The 19,823-nt window shown below is 47.2% G+C and overlaps 1 protein-coding gene across 1 annotated transcript; it reads right to left on the minus strand.

Annotated features, from left to right (window-relative positions):
* Window positions 1-39: 39 nt before the first annotated feature.
* On the minus strand, window positions 40-16,918 carry CENPV (centromere protein V). The gene is made up of 5 exons (XM_072640057.1): window positions 16,479-16,918; window positions 11,606-11,704; window positions 10,085-10,154; window positions 2,418-2,532; window positions 40-520 (listed from the first exon to the last, which is right to left on the minus strand). The coding sequence occupies exons 1-5, from the start codon at window positions 16,772-16,774 to the stop codon at window positions 396-398; spliced, it is 705 nt and encodes a 234-aa protein (XP_072496158.1). The 5' UTR covers window positions 16,775-16,918; the 3' UTR covers window positions 40-395.
* Between the last annotated feature and the right edge of the window lie 2,905 nt (window positions 16,919-19,823).

Below are 19,823 nucleotides of genomic sequence, written 5' to 3' on the forward strand. Positions count from 1 at the left end.
TAATCTCTGCTGTTGATTGAATTTCTGAAGCAAAGCAAATGAGGAACCACAGTAATAATTACCTTTAATAAAAACCAAAGGAGGCTCATGTCCCTAAAAGCTCACATGAAAGTTGGGAGGGAAGGGGAGGAATTGAAATGGTCTAGACCACAGATTGGGCTGAGGGGGATGCCATGCAGCCCAAGGAGTCAGGCATGGGCTGCTTGGTCCAAGAAAGAACCTTAGCCTCTAGGACCAGTTGTCTCAGGCTGCCTCTCTGTTCCTTTAATTTGTCCTGCTTCAGACATAACTGGAGAAAACCCTTGGGCTCCCAGAGACACGTCATCACAGGCTTCTTCGGTGTCCCAAGGTGCCTCACTCTCATGGGCCGAGCAGAGCCGAGGTGGGAGGAGGGGTCACTCTTTGGACTTGCTCTGAATAGTCTTTTGCTCCTTCATCGCCTTCTCCCACTCGTTGCCGTTGAACTCTTCGATGACGATGCTGCGCACGCTACCTTCATCCAGGCAGTGGGGGGCGATTCCTGGAGAAGGGGCACAGTGGGAGATGTTACATGGGAGAGGGAAGGTCTCTGGAGAGACATCCAGCCCTTGGCTGCATCCCCAGTAACTCCCAGCTATGACACTTGCCTTCTAGGTATGGATGCCAGGGGCAGGTGGAGGGGCCTGGGATAGCTCTAGGCAGTGACTGCCCCAACATCACCCAGCTCGTTAAGGACCAAGCCTAGAAACATGTTCTCATGACCCCCATTCTGCTATCGTTTAGCCGTTTTGCACTCCTTGTGACCCCATTTTGAGTTTTCTTGGCAAAGATGCGGGAGCACTTTGCCATCTCCTTCTCCAGACCCCCATTCTACAAAACGTTCAACCCACCAGGACTTCCTGACCATGACCTCTCAATCTCACAAGCTTCTGTAGGTGACAGATTGTTAGCAGAGAGATCAACTTGGAGAAGATGCCCCAGCTATAGCTGGTTTGGGGACTGCTGACACCCCCCTCCAAGATTCCCCCCAAGATCCAGAAGCCAGGGCTACAGGTGACCAGCTGGAAGTAGAAAGGAATTTTTTCTGTACAGAGAGAGGACCTGCCATCTGACCCTCCCTCTATGAACAATTCTCTCCATTAGCTGCTATCACATCTGAAAAAGCGTCCCTGTTGGTACTGCTTCTGTGGCCTGAACAGCTTTCAGAGCCAGGCAGGATCAATTATTAACTACTGAAGGAGGGAGCAAATGGCTTTTACTTTCTATTTATGTAACAAAGCAAAGAGAAGGCAGTTTGGTGCCAAGGCTTAGAGATGGGGACCCGGGTCCAAATCATGGCTTTGCCGTTCACTCTGTGTGTGACCTTGGGCAAGTCCAAGAAGAGGCAGCAAGTAAAACACTGGACTTGTGATAGATCTGGGTTCGAATCCCTGCCCTGAGGACTCCTTCCTCTCCCCTTATTGGCTGTGTAACCCTGGACAAGTCACTTGTCTATACTAAGCCCTTGTTTACGCATCAGTAAAATGAGGAGATTGGGCTGTATGACCTCTAAGGTCCCCCCCTCCAGCTCTGACTCTATAAGCCAAAATGATGTGGGCTCCCTGGGTCTCTGTAAAATGTCAGTGTTGGACTGGATGAGATCCTCTCAGCTCTAAATCTTATGTGAGCAGAAGCTGGTCCCATTTCCCATCCAGCAAAGCTCTGCACTCTTAGTTTAAGTCTTACACTAATACAGTGTCCCTCAAGCTAATAGCTAAGATGCATTCCTCCCTCTCCTCCCCTCACCACTTTCCCACTGTCACAGAATCATAGTCCCTTACACTTGACCAAAGGCTCCATCCACAAGCCTGGCTGATCCTTGTGACAACCCTCTAAGATAGGCAGGACAGGCCAAGTATTATTATCCCCATTTTACAGATGAGCAAATAGAGGTTTGAAGAGTTGCTCTCATCTGCTCATGATTATAACAGCTAGAATCTCAGTCGTCCAGATCAAACTCTTCCCCCAATGCCAAGCTAGCTAGTCCTACTTTCTTCTTGACAATCCATTTATAAGAATTCATGTATCCACAGAGCATTACAAAGCATTTTCCTCATAAATGGAATACAAATTATATAAGCATTGTTACCGCCATTTTACAAATGAGGAACTAGGTCAGAGAAGTTTAGTGACCTACCCAGGGCAACACAGCTCAGAAGGGCTGGGACTAGGCTCTAGACCCAGCTTGGCCCTGCCAGTTGGTCTGGCCAGCCATGATTCTGAGATGACCATAAGTAGGTAGCAGGGCTCACACTCCTCCCCTGCTCAGAACTCACTTGAGCATGTTCAGCTGGTGGATAATTGGTAGAATGGGTTCCAGGCCTATTGATCACCAGGAAATGCCCTTGCTCCTTGGGTCCTGCCATTTCTTTGGACACAGCCCCATTCCCTTTACCTACCATAACCATCAGGGTTGGACCGAGGTGTATAGAAGCTCTGTACCCCACAGCTCTTGCAGAATGTATGCTGGGCCTTGTGAGTGTTGAAGGTGTACGTGGTTATATTCTCAGCACCCTGCAGGAAACACACAGACACGTCTTTGTCAACTGAGATCCTCTCCTTTATTCCCTCATCCACGTACTAACGTATGAGCTGAGGCAAAGAAACAGAAGCAAAACCAGACACAACCACAAAGACCATGTCCACAAGAAGACACCAGGAGGAGGCTGGACTCAGAGGAGTGGCAAGGCCAGCCAGGGACGGCCCTGGGAAATGGATGATGGGACAGACGGTTCCTGGAGCTGGAGGAGAGGCTGGAGCCCAACAGCACAGAATGGTGTGGATGCTACAAAATGCAGGGACTAGACTGGAGGAAAGGGATGTGTTTTCAGAAATGAGTATGAAAGCATCAATAAAATTTGTTGTTAAAAAATGTACTAAAGGCTGCGTCTCTGCTAGGGAGACTCGGGCAAAAATGCTTCAGGCAATAGCCTCTACCCTCGTGGAGCTTACAGCAGGATGTGACACATGTACAAGTAACAGATGCAAACTTCAACATGATAAGTACATAAAAGAAATATCCGAAATGCCAAAAATAAATACGCCAAAAGCCTGGAAAAAACCAGTAAGATCTTTAGTGGTAATACTTTGTACAGGTAGATGTACTTTTAATTAACTGTAAAGAGTTGGAAGTTCATAATTTTATGTAAGATTTTATTTGTTCTTTTGTGTTTATCTGTTGGTGGATGATGACTTTATAATATAAAAATAGCTTTAAAAATAAATGCCTAAGACATGACTAATGTGAAAATATGATTAATGTGAATTTATGTGTAGAGCCTATATCAGATTGCAGGCCATCTTGGGAAGGGAGAAGGGAAGGAAGGGGAGAAAATTTGGAACCTGAAAGCTTGTGGAACTGAATGTTATAAACTAAAAATAAATAAATAAATTTGAAAAAAAATGCCTTAGTGTGAACCCTGTGATAGGGAGGCCCAAGGAAGGAAAGATCACTCCCAGTATGGGGAAGGGAGGACAGGGGACAGGGAATGTTTAGAGAGGGCTTCATGGAGAAGGACATCTGAGCTGGGTCTTAAGAATGGGGTACATCTGCAGCAGGTGGGGACGGAGGACAGGGTGCCCCAGGCATGGAGAAACAGGGCAAGCAAAGGTTAGAGGCAAGAACATTCAGACAAACAGTCCAATTTGGTGCAAGAATAGAGTTCACAGTGAGACAAGGCTAGAAAGCTAGTGCAGAATCTCAGATTTGGGAAAGATGTCAGCGGGCATCTAGTTCAACAAAAGAGACTCTGCTACCACATGCCCAACAAGCAGTGACCCAGCTTCTGTTGGCCACTGTCAGTGAGCTGGAACCCGCTGTCAAGATGACCCATTCCACTTTGGGGTAAAGTAGGTAGAACAGTTAGGAGCTCTTTATATGAAGCTTAAATTGACCTCTGCACTTCCTTCCACTGCTCTGAGTTTTGGCTCCTTGGGTCAAAGAGAACATGTCCATCCCTTCTTCCATGTCCCATCTCTTCAGATACCTAAAGACAACTCTCAATCAAGCCTCATGGAGTCACTTCTGTTCTCCAAGTTCAACATCCCTACCTACCTCCATTAATCCTTAAAAGCCATGACCCTTCACCACCTTGGCTGTCTTCCTCCAGACACTCTACTACTAATTCATTTCCTTCCTAAAATATGGTGCCTAGAGCTGAATACTTTACTCCAGGTGGGATCTGATCAGGACAAGGCACAGCAGAATATCACTCTGCCCTCAAAGCAATTCTTCCCTTAATACAATCTAAGCATTAGCATTAGGGGCTGTGGTCCACTATAGCCCCCAGACCTTTTCTTTTTCATTTTCAAATAACATTTTTTTTTCAAAATGCATTTATTTTCCCTTCCTCCCTGCTTCCTCCCTCTACCCCCTGCCGTAGCATAAAGAAAAACAAAACCCTTGTAAAAAATACATGTGGACAAGCAAAGCAAATCCCTGTATTGCTCATGTCCAAAAATCTGTCTTGTTCTTTGTACTTAGTTGGCTCCCTCCCTGTCAGGAGCAGGTAGTGTATACCATCATTGGTCCTCTCTCTGGAATCATGGGTGGCCATTGCATTGATGAGATCTCAAATCTTTTAATATTGTTCTTTTTACAAGGTTGTTGTTAAAGTATAAATTGTTCCCTTATTTCTACTCATTTCGCTCTCCATCACTTCTTACAAGTCTTCCCCGGTTTCTCTGACACTGTCGCCTTCAACCTTTCTTACAGCTCAATAGCCTCCCAGGTCTTTTCAAAGTGCCTGCCAATTGTTCCTCTCACATCTTATACTTCCAAAGTAAACATTTTTAGCCCAAGTTCAAGATTTTCCACTTACATTTTTACATTTCATATTATTTGGTTCAGACCAATAGTTCAGCCGGTCAAGAGATCACACAGTGCAGAAATACAAACATACCCACATAAACACTTACTTCACCCTCACACATACACCCAGCTCTCACAAACCCAGTTGCAGGTACACATGTGCACATACACACACACACGCACATACAACTCACATCACACAGACACACTCATACCCACACCCACACTCACAGACACTCATACCCATCCACCCACTGGATTATCATCAGAGGATGTAGGTTTCCACCCCAGCTCTGCCATTTAATAGACATGTGACTGAGCAAGTCCCCGAACCTCTGGGACCTACTTCTTCACTTGTAAAATGAAGGTTCTATATTACTTAGAGCACTTATTAAGTGTTTAATGTGTGCCAGGCCCTGGGTTAGACACCCTCTAAGACTCCTTCTAGCTTCAAATTCATGATCCAAGGATCTTTTGGGCTCTGACTTTGTCATCTAGTTAATTTTTAGAATTTTTAATCTAGCATGGTTTCAGAATTTCATTCCCAATAGTTTCCCATTCCTCCTGGACTGACTTTCATGGGAAAACTTTGGTCCATGAGACCCTACCTCACCTTCCCTTGAACTCTCCCCAGATCCAAGATGAAGCCTATTCCTGGCTTTTTCTGGTGGAGGCAAACCACGCTTTACCATTTGACCTGCCAAAGGTCCTTCGGGCCCCTCCATCTGCCCTGCTGCTCCACTCTCCAGACCTTTGGGCACTGCCATCCAAGCTGCCAATGAACCCTCAGGACTTCAGAACATTTCGATGTCCTGCAACCGAACCCTCAAGACTCTCTGTGCTGTCTCCTCCAATCAAAACATGAACTCCTGGAGGCAGGAATACTTCAATTTTCTATTTCTATCCCTAGTACTTAGCACAGTGCTTGGCATATATTGGGTGTTTAATAAATGCTTTTCATTCATTCCTCTCCTTCTATATCATAAACTCTAGGAGGGAGGGGTCACTTCTCCTCCAAGGGCAGAAGTGACTTTATTTCCGTCCCAGCAACCATTGAACTTCACCCAAATGCTCCTCGTGTTTAATGCTCTTGTGATTAGATTTCCTTACATGAATACACCTTCTAATGTATGAAGCTTCCTCAGCCTGATGCTTCTTAATCTATCTGGTTTGTTTTAAGTAAGGAATATTCAGAACTGCATTCCAGGTGCGTATCTCATTCTACCAATCTGCAGTGATACCTAGGAGGTCAAATTTGCCTCCCTACGTTGGCCTTCATCTTGCTTGATGTCAAAATTTGTGCATTTTTTATAGACTTTGGAGCCTGTGATTTCTACTACTGAGTTCTTTTTTGGATCTCCTCTTTGGTGAAATTCTGAATGTCTCTATTGCCATTCCTCCTCCTATGTTGTAGCTACTTTCCATGGCTTGGTGAATAAATGCATTTTTCTTCTTTCATCCTCTTCAAATGAAAGCCCTTTGGATTAGATTGTCAGGACCCCTGGCACATAGGGGGTTTTACCAGCCCTTGTCTGATGCCCTTCATCCCTGGTCAGGAGCCTGTCATTCCTGTGTTTTAAAACCTGCATTGGATTGTCAGACACCATCTTCTTAAACACATATTCATTTCCTAAGTCTGCCTTGCTCTTCTGGATCTTTTGCTTAGCAGCAGTGACAATGACACCACCAATGACCCTAACACAACCTTTGCCACCCACTTCTTCATCTCTGACAGCACTTTCTGGGTTCCTTTAGGAAGCACCATTGGTGCCCAGATGAATCACCAGGAGGGAGCTGACAAGTATTGGGAAGTTCTCTGCAAACATGCCCCAGGAAAACAGCAAAGCAAGAAGTTCTCAGTTACTCCTCCTCCTCCTCCACTGCGTTTTCTTTCTCCAACCTGGACTGGTGGATCCCTCATCCAGTGGCATAGGCTGTGGATTTAGTTTCCTATATTTAGTTTCCAGATTAGGGAGTGGAGGGACTGGCTGCCTTGAGGACCTAGAGGCCCACCCCTGCCCCAGACTGAACCCTAAATTGTATGAAAAACAACTAAACAAAAGTGCAGGGAGTGCATTTGACAACAAAGACAACAGCCTTCTCACCCTCAAGTCCTGTCCTCTCTGCTTTGAGTAGAGAGGAATGATTCATTAGCATCCTCCAGTTCTGTCCCTGGTTTTTTAATTATTCAGAATTCAGAATTCAGTTTCCTCTACATGATTCTTTCATTGACACTGCTGGAGTCATTTGTGCCTCTTGGTCTTCTGGTCTCCCTAATCTCATTGTGCATCTAACCCTGCCTCCCTTCTCTCTTTCCTTGTCATTACTTGATTACTTACAGATCACACAATAACGTTTCATCCTATTCCTACATAGTTGAGTGTTTTTCAGAGATTCCCCAATTGAGGGTTGTCCACTTTGTTTTCAGGTATTGGCTTCTTCCATTTTGTTCAGGGACATTTGCTTCACTGTTTCAGCCAGACCCAGAAGGTGACAAGAGGTCCTTTAAGCATTCCAGGTACATGGAATGGTATTAGGGCCTTTAAATAGCAAGCTGAGGAGTCTAGAGTTGATTCAGGAGACAATGGGGAGTCACTGGAGAATTCTGAGCAGTAGAGGGACACAACCCAGGCTATGTTGTCCTATTTCACATGCCTATATCTTATAAACTCTTTAGGGGAAAGCTCAGTGCCTACCTGGGAATCTAGGGCAAAATGAAAAGCTCCTACCGAAATGAAAAGCCAAGGAATCATCGCATTAGATAATGCTAGATCAAGGACTTTGGAGATCAGGATTTTACAAATGATGATTCTGAGAGCCAAGGTCACAACAGCACTGCCAGGCTTCAAACCAGGTCATCTCACTCAAAGCCAGTGTTCTTTCCTCTCTTCTCCATCACGCTGCTTCTCAGAAAATACTTGATAATATTTGTTGACTAAAAATGAGGAAATGCAGCCTAGATGCTCAGGATCATCAGAAGCACTGTTGCTACATAGAAAATGGGAGACTCATAAATGCCCCAACAATTTTGAGTCACCACATCTGCCTAACTGTGGGACTGAGACAATCAATCCACTGATTGGCCTATCTTTCTGCTCTAATGAGCAGGCAATGCTCTTCCTTAATAATTTCAGGACAGTACTTTTTCAGTGGAAATGGGACAGGGTAAAAAGAATGAGATGCCAGAAAATTCAGAGAATTAGACAGGAGGAGAGAGAGAGAGATGAAATCTGTTAGTGGTAATCTCTACAAGGAGTAAGCACCAGGGTAGGAAGTTCAGGTTGTGGAACCATCCTGAAGTAGGAGGATGGACTAAATTACCTTTTCAGGTCACTTCTATTTGAAGCACTGAAGGTAAATTTGGGGGGCTCTGAGAAATGCAGAGAATCTCTTGACACCTTAATGCAGCAGTTCTTAACCTGAGGTCTGGGAACTTGTTTTTAAACTATTTCAATAACATTATTTCCATATAATTGTTTTCCTTTGCAGTCCTATGTGTCTAATTTTATGCATTTAAGAAACATTATTCTGAAAAGAGGTCCATAGGCTTCACTAAACTGTCTGCCAAAGAGGTCCAGGACACAAAAAAGGGGGAGAACTCCTGCCTTAACTGATCTTTGTTAACAGAGTGGGATAGAATCAAATTTAAATAAAAATAAGAGCCATTGCCCAATTGATAAATGGTCCATGGATATGAACAGGCAGTCCTCAGAAGAAGAAATCAAAGTTATCAATAGTCACATGAAAAAATACTCTAAATCACTATTGATTAGAAAAAAAAAACTGAGGTACCACCTCACACCTATCAGACTGGCTAACATGACAGAACAAGAAAATGATAAATGCTGGAGGGAAAGTGGAAAAATAGGGACACCAATGCATTGCTGGTGGAACTGTGAACTAGTCTAATCATTCTGAAGATTTAGAATTATGCCTAAAGGGCTATAAAAACTGTGCACACTCTTTGTTTGACCCAGCAATACCACTACTAGGTCTGTATGACAATCAAAGAAAAAGGAAAGGGACCTATATGTATAATATTTATAGCAGCTTTTATTGTAGTGGCAAAGAACTAGAAATTGAGGGGATTCCCATTAACTGGGGAATGGCTGAACAAGTTGTGATATAGATTGTGATGAAAAACTGTGGTGCTGCAAGAAACGATGAGGGAGATGGTTTCAGAAAAACCTGGGAAGACTTACGTGAGCTGATGTAAATGGAAGTGAGTGGAACCAGAACATTGTGCACGGTAACAGCAGCGTTGTAATGAATGCCAAGACATGATCATTCTAAAGGACCCATGACAAAAATGCCATCCACCTCCAGAGAGGGAACTGATGAACTCTGAGTGCAAACTGAGTATAATTTTTTCACTTTCTTTGTGGTAAAAACTTAAGGAACAGGAAAGTATTCTTTTGTCTTCCATTTAATGATATTTTAAAAAATGTTAACATCACTTTCCAACGACTTGCTTTCTTCTTCTCTCTCACCCTCTCTCATGTAACAAATTCATACGGTCCAACCAAACCAAACCTAACACTGGCTGGGTCTGAAAATGTGGATCCGTCTCCAGAGGCCCGTCTCTGCCCCAGATGGGAGGCAGCCTTTGTTCTCGGGCCTCTGAAATCACCCTCAGTCAGTGGAATGATTGGAGTTCTGAGGTTTTTCTGGGTTGATTCCCTTTATATCATTGTACTCACTGCAGAAACTGTCAGCATCTGTGCCCTCTTTCCTTCCCACCCCAGGGCACCTTCATGGGCAGGACAAAGCAGGAGGGGAGATAGAAGATAGAGCAGAGGGAGCCAAAGGTCATAAGACTCATGTCCCACCACCCCCGGGAAAAATGGGGCAAGATCAGAACTGCCCAGAGACCAGCTCTCCTTTCTACCAACAGCCCTGCCTCCCCCAGGGGGGGCTAGAGATCTTTATTGTGGCTCAGTTGTATCTGACTCTCTGTGACCCCATTCTGAGTTTTCTGGGCAAAGACACCAGAGAGGTTTGCCATTTCCTTTTCCAGTTCATTTGACAGATGAGGAAACGAAGGCAAACAGGGTGAAGTGACTTGCCTAGGGTCATATAGCTAGGAAGTGTCTGAGGCCAAATTTGAACTCATGAAGATGTGTCTTGCTGACTCCAGGCCCAGGACCCTATCCGTTGTACCACCTAGTTGTCCCTATGTTATACAAAGCAGACCCATGCCTGAGCCATACCTCCCACCAAGCAGACATGCCCCTGGCACGCCCCTCTAGTACTCACCTTCAGAAGCTTGAAGCGAGAGGCTGGAACAATGAAGTGCCGGTTCTGTTTCTTTTTGCAGATGGTACAGCTGCAGCAAAGTGAGAAAACTCACCAGTCAGCAAAGGGCCCACCCTGGCCTTCCCCTCTGAATTCAACTGAAACCCAAGGCACATCTGCTAATCATCTCTTAGAAGGGAGGCACCATGCTAAGCACTGGGCATCCCCAGATAAAGATACACCCCACTTCAGGAGGCCTGACCTGATGTGTTCCAGGGCCGCAGAAGGGGTTGGTGAGCAGAGGGACCTGGTACGTGTGTGTGTGTGTGTGTGTGTGTGTGTGTGTGTGTGTCTGCCCTCATAATATGGAGAAGAAAATCTGTCTTTCCAGAGACCCCAACAGTGGACTTGCAGTCCATGAGCTTGTTTTCTTTTTTTCTTTTCTATTTTTTTAAAAATATTTTGGTGACTGTTGTTTATCATTTCTCAGTCATGTCCGACTCTTTGTGACTCCATTGGGATTTTCTTGGCAAAGATACTGGAGTAGTTTGCCATTTCCTTCTCCAGTTTATTTTACAGATAAGGAAACTAAGGCAAACAGGGTTAAGTAACTTACCCAGCTCACATGACCATTAAGTGTCTGAGGCTGAATTTGAACTCAGGTCTTTGTGACTCCAGGCCCAGCACTCTATCCACAGTGCCACCCAGCTACTTTTGATAACTATAATTTGACATAATTAGTTTCCTTTGTAATATCATGTATTCTATTCTGTGCCTTTTAAAACAGTATTCCGAGAAAGACCTCACTAGATCCTCAAGGGGTCCAGGATACACAAAAATAGAGGTGAAGAAGCCCTGTTCTAGAGGGAGAACCACTGAATTTGAAGCCAGAGGACCTGGGACAGACTCCAGGGTCTTGTGTGTGAGCTTGGAGGAGTCACAGCCAGACTCAATGACCTCTACAGTCCTACTCTAGATGCTCTAAGCTTGGACAACCATAAAATCCTGAGAAAAGCTGTTGTAGCAACAGAATGATGCTCCTATCACAATGAAGTTCATCATAGTAATAAAAACAAATGCAACAGGTGAAAAACAATTATGTGCCCCATAAGGATAATTGGGGATGTAGGAATTAAGTAATCATTCAGAATATATAACCAGTCAAGGCAAAAAATATATTTCTACATTTTCATGTCCCTCCCCTTCCTAATCCACAAGAGGCAGTGCAGCATAGTGGATAAAGGTTGGCCCTGAAGCCACAGAAGCCTGGGTTCAAGTTCTGCCTTTCACATATCAAGACTGTGTGACTCTGGGCAGGTCCCTTAACTGCTTAGGGTTTTAGGCCTCTAAGACTATTAGCTGAAGAAGAGTTGTTGACCTGCATTGCTGGAGGGAAATGTCCTCTCCTGAGAGTTCCTTTCCTATTCCAGTGAAACCACAAAGCCTTGGATGAATCCCCAATAGCCAGTCAGTGTTAAGATGCACAGCATACCTCCCCCAAGCCCCCTGTCCACTTAGGAGAAATGGGAAAGGGTCACTCACTTGCAGTCAAAAACATGCAGATCTGCCGAAGCCCAGACTTCAAAACGAACAGCCCCACAGTGGCAGCCTCCAGTGTGTTTCACCAGACCTTGGTATTCACTAGGGCAGAGCAAAACCCAAAAAACAGGTGGGATGATAAGCATTCCTCAGAACTCCCAGACACAACGCAAGAAAAGACATTGGCTCTCCTTCTGGTTTCCCATATCTGACATACTGGCCCCTCTGGAGCACAAAGGGCCCAGCAGCCCGTGGGAGATAGAGGCCAACAGCCACGAATGGACACACACACCAGCAGGTGGGCTTTCTTCTAGGCCATGAAGGATACCAAAGAATGGGCTGGTGGAGAGATACAGGAATGTCTGAGAAAAGACTTCCTGTCTTCAAAGATGGGACTGAGTCTTGATGGATCAGTGGGATGGGGCCATGGGAGGGTCATTATGTACTACTTTGCCAGCATTTCAATAATGCTTTTTATCTGTAAACCTGCAGGGAAAAGAGCACTAGATGGAACTTAAATCCCAAACTGATGACTTATTTATTACCTTTGTGATCTTGGACATGGGCCTTCTCTCTCCAGCCTTCAGTTTCCTCATCTATAAAATGAATGGACTAGTCTAGGGGGTTCCTTCCAGCACTATGACTCATTTGCTAACAGCATCCTAACACAAGTGGTAGGTCGATACAAAAAAAGACCCTAGGTTTCTTCAGTCCAACAACTCCAGGTGTGGGAACTCCTTCCACTCAGGCATTGACAACTTACACCCTTAGAGAGTAGGCTGAGGCCCAGAGAGGTGGGCCAGTTTGCCCAAGATAACAAAGCAAATGTCAGAGGTGGAATTTAAACCCTAGGTCTTGCTGAACACAAGTCCAACATTCTGTGTAAATGAGACCATTTGATACTCAATTTGCCATCAGCCTCCTGATCTTCTCTTCCTGGTGAAGGGGGAGCTTGCTAGACTCCCTGAAAATGTTACCAGTCCCCCTTAGAATATGCAGTTGTTTTCTGAAAATCCCTCAAATGACACTAATCCAAGGGCCTGCCCCCCCTTTCTGCACATGGAGCATTATTATCCTGCTTCCACACCAACGTTGGAGGAGGGGCGCCAGGAGAGAGACTATTGGAGCTTAATTAGTTCCAAACATCTGAGGCCTTCTCCCCTGAAGTCTTGCTCAGGACTCCTCCCAGCCTCCCTCTCCTCCAGCTGTGCCTTCACCATGGTAACGGAGCACAATGGCCCTGCCCCCACTCTTTCCACACAGCCACAAGGATGCTCAGAAAGGAGCTGTTCATGAATCCATTTTCCCAGGCTCACACCAGGATTTCTCCCTGCTAACACAGTCAAATACGACCGAATGTTTTTTTAAAAATCTAATTGTCCTCCACTGTGTCTTATTTAGGGTCCCAGGAAATGAAAAGGGAAGGGGCTAGGGAGGCTGGTCAGGTCAGCTAAGGAGCGACTTAAAATTCCACAGGGCAAGGCCCCCAGACATGAAATGCAAAGAGATAAATGGTACTGACTCTGGATTCCTGGAAAAGGAGAAAAATCCAAGGCAGACTCGAAGCTGCCGACAGTCTGAAATCCTATCGACATTCTTTTAATGTGGGCAGAAAAATAATAAACTGACCCCTGAAAAGTGTGTGTGTGTGGGGGGGGGGGGTGCCAGTGGCACTTTAAAGCTCAGCTACTAAATCTCCCCTGCTGATAGGAGGGAAAATAGGTCCCTTCGCCCCTCCCCTCCTTCCCTCCCCTCCTAAAAGACAAGGAAAATCTGTTTGTGAAAGATTGTTGTGGCAGAGCAAATAGAGGGTAGCCCACAGAGGAGGGGCTGGCCTTAGTCACTCATTCAGTCATCAGGCTTTTATTAAGAGCCTACTAGGTGCTAGATACTGTGCTAGAAATAAAAAGACAAAACAGTTTCTACCCTGAAGGAGCTTAAATTCTAATGTTCTATCAGAGACAAAAATACTCATAAAAGTATATTCATTCACCATAAATACAAGGTGGGGGGGAGGGGGAGGGAGATAGGAAGGGAACGAGGGGGACATTATCCTTGGGAAGAAAACACAAGGAAAGACCTTCTATAGTCGGCCCCATCCCTATGCTGGAAAAACATCTGAGAAGAGTCCCGTTCATTTCTACTAAAATGACATTCCTAATGATGGCCACGGTTCCTTCGCTTGTTTCTTCAAGGGTCCCGTTCTCTGCTCAGATAATGACCTGGACAGATCAGTTCCTTTATTAATTATCAGCGTGACTACTGGTGGCAGATGCTGCTTTGTGGTGATGCTCTACGCTTATTAGGAATAATGATGATGACAGAATCACGAGAGAAGAAAGATAAAGACGCAGGCAGGGAAAGAACCAAACTGGGGGCTTCTCTGGATTTGCCCGTGACAAATGGAAGCAGCTCCCATTCACAGCTGGAGCAACTCTTGTTACTCAGGGTTCACGTTAGACGTTCAAATGTTGATTAGAATACGGACATAAAAACTGAAATTTTTTATGAGCCAGGAATGTGGTAAAAGACTTTATCGGTGAGGAAATGAACAATGTATGGCCCAAATTTGTCACCTTGGATTTTGGGGGAAGAAATGACCTTGGCCTGTTAAATGAGAAGAAATTCAAATATATGTGGGAAAGAATTCTGGTAAATAATGTGTGAAGGAGAGAGAGGAATAAGCCAATAGTGAAAAGAAATGATATAGAGTTAGAGGAGACTAAATATTTTATGTATAATCCTTTCCCTAAGCTAATGATTAAACAGGAAGTAAGGACATTCATTCCGATTTGGACCATAAACCTTCAAAGATCCAGTGATTAATATCTGTTTTTCTTATAAAAATAGAGGGTCCCAGGCAAGCCTTTTCTGTCAATGAGTTGGGGTGGGGGGGAGCTTCAGTTCACCAGACCCCTCCTCCACACGTCCACATCAAAGAATGTTGTTCTAGGTATTACAGGAGATAGTCTTATAAGGAATGCTCCGGCTGTAAGCTCTAGACCACTTAAATAAGAATCTGAATTGTAAAGAATCCTATGTCACAGCCATTCTAATTATTAAAACTAGGTGCCACTAGCTTCATGGTGTGCTAGTAGAAAGAACACTGGGTTCCAGTCAGGAAAACTGGGTTCTAGGCCAGGCTCTCTACCAGGCTGGACAAATGGCTTGAATTTCTGGGCTCCCTCTTCTTCCTCCAAAAAATAAGGGAGAAAAATAAGGATGTCTGAGGCCCTTCCTAGCTTTAAAATGCTTGGAATCCTTTGAGTCCAAGGAAATGTCCTACTCTGCATCCCATCAAAGACTTCCTGTTAAACTGCTTACCTCATCAGCTAGGACAATGTGACTATTGCTCCTGTCAGAGGTAAAGAAAATTAGTCTGAGAGGAAACCAAACAATTTGACTTGGCCCAGTTAGGAGCACTCTGAAGTGAAGATGGGAGCTCCAGTTTCCTTCTCCTTGGCAAAACTGGCTTCCAACTCTCTTCCTCCTCCAAAGAAGTTCCACCTAGACCAATGTACTACTTCCTAACAGGATCTGCCAGCACCTGGGTTATCATGCTCTGGACTTTACCTGTTCACTGACCAGCCTGTACCTTCTCCCTTTGCCTCTCCCCACCCCCTTCCAGCTCCCCTTTACATGTAGTCTCCCATTGAAATACGTGATCCTTAGGAGCAGGTACTCATTTACTTGTGTTTTACAACATTTCCCCCCTCTCCCCCCCATAGTTAGCCCAGTGACTGGTATACATTAAGAGCTCAATAAATGTTCTGCATGAATCCTCCACAATCCAAACAAGCACATGAAAGAACACCAGAAGACTAGAGCGAGGTATGGGCTACTCCAATGCCAAACATGTTACAGGCAAATCTAAGGGCCCAGCTCTTAACGTTTGGCCTTGGCCATCTTGGACTTGGCGCTTGCCTGCCTCTTCATCAATTGTCCTGAGAGCAGTTGTCCCTCCACAAAGCACCATCTGCCACTTGACCCGTCCAGGAGTCTCTCTCCTCTCTCAGTACAAGGAAGGGGCCAGGCTGGGTCCTTTCTAGCTCTGACATTCTATGGTTCCATATTGTAAAGAAACTTGGGCTTTCTCTTTTGAAGGCTCTCAACAAATTCCAGAGGCCAGGTCTGCACCACACCAGCTGCAGTGAACCGAACCAGCCCATTACAATACATGTTTTCTCCTACTTCCCACCATATGGAAATAGATGGTTTTGCTTCTCTCTGTACAGCTTAAACTGTCAAATACACATGTTCTTGACCTGCCTTGTGGTGGCCAAAAGCCCTTCAATGTGGGGGTCTGCTTTTGGACGGTACCTTCCACAGCCAAATCAAAATGGGTTGGAAGGAGGAGGGAAGGGGAGGACACTGGCCTGCCTCACGTAGGGCCATGCCAACTGTCTGAAGGCTCCCAGAAGGCAGGAGCCCACTGGAAATGGATGAGGACGGACAGGCCCTACTTCTATGAAAGGAAAACTAGGAAGGGGCAGGGAACCCCCTGGTCTGGCTGGGTCAACGGCTGGCAAGGCAGGACCTGTCCTCAAGGCTCGAGGCCACAAGCTGGAGGCGGCAAACGTGGCCAGTGGCTTTGTTGTAGGGACCCAGGAGCCCTCCCTCTCCAGCCACACAAAGAAGGCCTCGGAGAAGACCAGGCGCCGGGGCTGCGTGAAGCCGGGCTGCCGTCCCCGGGGGCCCTTCCCGCAACCCCGTGCCCATCGCCGGCCCTCTCGGATCCGCGTCCCCGGGCGCCCAGGCCCGTCCCAGAGCCGTGCTCCGGCGGCCTCCGGGGCCTCCGCGGACGGGCGGCATGCCGCGCGGGGAGGCGGCAGGTGGGGGCGGGAAGGCGGGCGGAGGGCGCCCGGGCGATACTCACAAGGTGTCCAGGAGGAGTTTGGCTGCGCCCTCGCACGTCAGGCTCTGCCGCTTCTGAAACTTTACCCAGCGCTCCCGCTGCCCCCCGAGGTCCAGGGGGCAGCTCTCCAGCGCGGCCGGGGGCGGCGGCGCCTCCTCGGCCCTCTGGTCCTGCCCCGGCAGCTTCCTCTTCCTTCCCGGCCGGCCCTTGCCCTTCCCCGGGGGGGCCGGGAGCGCAGCCTCGGCGGCCTCGGCGGCCGGCCGGCTCCTGGCCCGCGGCTTCGCCGCCGCTCCCGCGGCGCCCTTGGTCTTCACCATCCTTCGCGCATCCCCCGCCGCCGCGGCCGTGGAGCCTCGGTGCGCTGGCAGAGGCCCCCCGCGGCGCCCCCCGGCTCCGAGCTCGGCCCCTCGCAGGCTCCGGGGCGCGCCGCCTGCCCGCCGATTGCCGCCGACCCCGCGTCGTCTGCGCTGCGGTCACCAGGGGGCGTCGGGAGCAGCCCCCAACCCTCGAGCGGGATGGAGACGGAGCCTGCTTCCCACCCCGCAGACAAAGGAGCGCGGGGCTGCCTCACGCGCGCGCGGGGCCGCAGCCTCCCGGACCCGCCTGGAGCGCGAGCTGAGGCCGGCCCCGGGCCAGGCCCATCCGGGCACCACGCAGCGCCCGCCCCGGCAGGAGCCTAACAAAGGCCTTCGCACCGGGCTCTCGTCCGGCAGCTGCTCCCCCGGGGGGCCGGGGGCGGGGGCGGCGCTGGGCGAGGCGGTCCGGAACCGGCCGGTGCCCGCGGCCCCTCGGTCACCGGACCGGTGAACGCGTTTGCGCGTGTGGGGTGGGGTGAATCGGACCAGGGCATCCCCTGGACCACCCGCTGAAGCCTCAGCTCCTCGACAGCCTGACCACGAGGCGGGAAGTGCCCGGGGACCGCACTGGGCTGGGCAGCTAGGAACCCCGGTGCCCACCTCTGACTGGACCCGTCACAGAACCCGGCCGCGGCCGAGAGCTGCTGGCCCGGAGGCGGAGGTCCCCAGCCCAGGACCTCTCCTAGGGTAGACTGGACTGATCCGCAAGGCCCGGACACGCCGGCGCTCAGCCCTGTGGGGTGCGCTCGTCCCTCCTTGCCGAAGAAGACCACGCCATCAGAGACATGATGACATGACTTGCGCTTGACTTTGCTTTGAGGGAGGGAGGGCTGTGCAGGTCACCAGCCTCTCTTCTCCTCCAGAGCCATCTGGGTCCAGTGACCAGATGTTCATCAGAATGACTGGAGATGACCCAGGATGAGGCCACTGGGGTTAAGTGACTTGCCCAAGGTCACACAGCTAGTTAAGTGTGTGAGGCCGCATTTGAACCTAGGAAGAGGAGTCTTCCTAACTCCAGGCCTGGCACTCTATCCACTTAGCCACCTAGTCCCCCACCTAGGTTGTACCCGGCCCCCATCCACCAGCAAAATGCCATATGGGTATTCTTACCAGATTACCTTTTGATTTTACTGAAGACCAGACCAAACCAAGCTTTATAAAAACACAAACTCATCTCCCTTAAGCCTACCTACCTCTAAGAGTATTGGACAAAACCAGAACAGCCAAATAACGTTCAAATCACTTCATTTAATTGGAATTAAGGAACAAATTCTCTCCTATTTTGATTCCTAAGTCTTTTCAGTTCACAACAAGCATTTATTAAACGTATTCTATGAACAAGGAACTGGAAGCACTGAGACAAAAGAATCCATGCCTTCCAGAAACATACAATTGACTAGGAGCACACATTCCCAAAGCTAAGTAAATGTCAGTTAATTTGAAGTGGAAGGGGGCCAGAACAGGCAGTGGGTCTAGAAAGGCTTTTATTTAGAAGACAGAACCTGAGTTGAGCTTTGAAGGAAGCTAAAGGTTCTAACCAAGCCCTAAGTATTCCACAGCACCTGCTTCAGCCATCTATATAGCCATTGAACAAATTGTCCTCATCATCCCATTCCACTGGGAGAAGTCTTCACATGCTTGGCATAGACATCCCCCTGACTCACTGATGGCTTTGAAGCCAGTTGGTTACCCTCACCCTGGTTTAGCTATGAAGCACTTGATCAGATATCTAAGACACCAAGGTCATCCACTGCATCCCCAGCCATTGCCAATGGTCTTGACTTTTGTCTGGACTTCAATGACTGAAGAGGGAGATAGGCTGACAACTTCTAGCAACCTTGACACACTTAAATCCAATTCATATGTAATTCAAGTCATCACCCATGGTGTCATTGGTCCTCTTCCCTTAACATAGGTCCAAGATATACTTTCTGTAGCTTTCATCCTTTCGTCTAGTTCTTCATCTGGGGCCAAAGAGAATGAATCCAAACCCCTTTCCAGATAGCAACCCTTCAAAGACCCTGACTGCTATTTCTCATTCCTCTCTTGATAACTCTCTTTTCCAGGCTAAACAATCTCAGATCTTTCCATTGATCTTTATAGAGTTTTTGAGGTCACTCATCATTCTGAGTCATCTCCCTTGTAGACAAACTCCAACTTGTCATTGTCCTTCCTAAAATATGGTGCCCTTCATCTACCACAATGTTCTAGCTATAGTCTGCTGAGGATAGAGTTCAGTGGGATAGTCCTCTGCCACTGGACACTGTGCTTTTGCTTTTCTGGGTACCATGATATAAATCTTCATTCCATCTCAACCACCCAAAAGGAGAGATATACTTTGGATTTCACATCACACAAACACTGTGATGCTGAGCTCAGAAATTCCTCTCTGATAATAATGTAGGCAGCTAGGTGGTATGGTACACAGAGTGCTGGTCCTGAAATCAGGAAAACCTGAGTTCAAACTTGACTTGAGACACTTACTAGCTATATGACCCCAGACAAATCACTTAGAAACCTCTGTTTGTCTCAGTTTCCACAACTGTAAAGGAGGGAAATAACAGTACCCACCTCACAGGGTTGTTGTAAGGATCAGACAATATAACATTTATAAAGTGCCTTAGCACATCATAGGTGCTATATAAATATCTATTCTCTCCCTCCACCCTCTAATTTCCTGCCCTCCTGCCTGTCTTATCTCTCTCTCTGTCTCTGTGCCTCATTCCTCCCAACCCTATTCTTCATCTTTATCATGACCTCCAATCGCTCCACCATTCCCTGTTCTCTCAGTCCGTCCTCCCTGCTCTGGTTTCACTTTCCTCCTTCCATAATATGACCCTAGAATCCACTAGTTCAATTGTCTATTAACTCCTTCCCTGGAATCCAATACTCCTTCATCCTTTTCCCACATTGTGCTCCATTAATCGATTGATTCCCACTCTTTGGCTTCTTCATTCCTACTCCTCCTTAACTACTAAACTAAAACTTCTTACAGTTGGAAAAAGTCACA

The sequence above is a fragment of the Notamacropus eugenii genome, chromosome 2, assembly GCF_028372415.1.
Source record: "Notamacropus eugenii isolate mMacEug1 chromosome 2, mMacEug1.pri_v2, whole genome shotgun sequence".
Classification (NCBI taxonomy): domain Eukaryota; kingdom Metazoa; phylum Chordata; class Mammalia; order Diprotodontia; family Macropodidae; genus Notamacropus; species Notamacropus eugenii.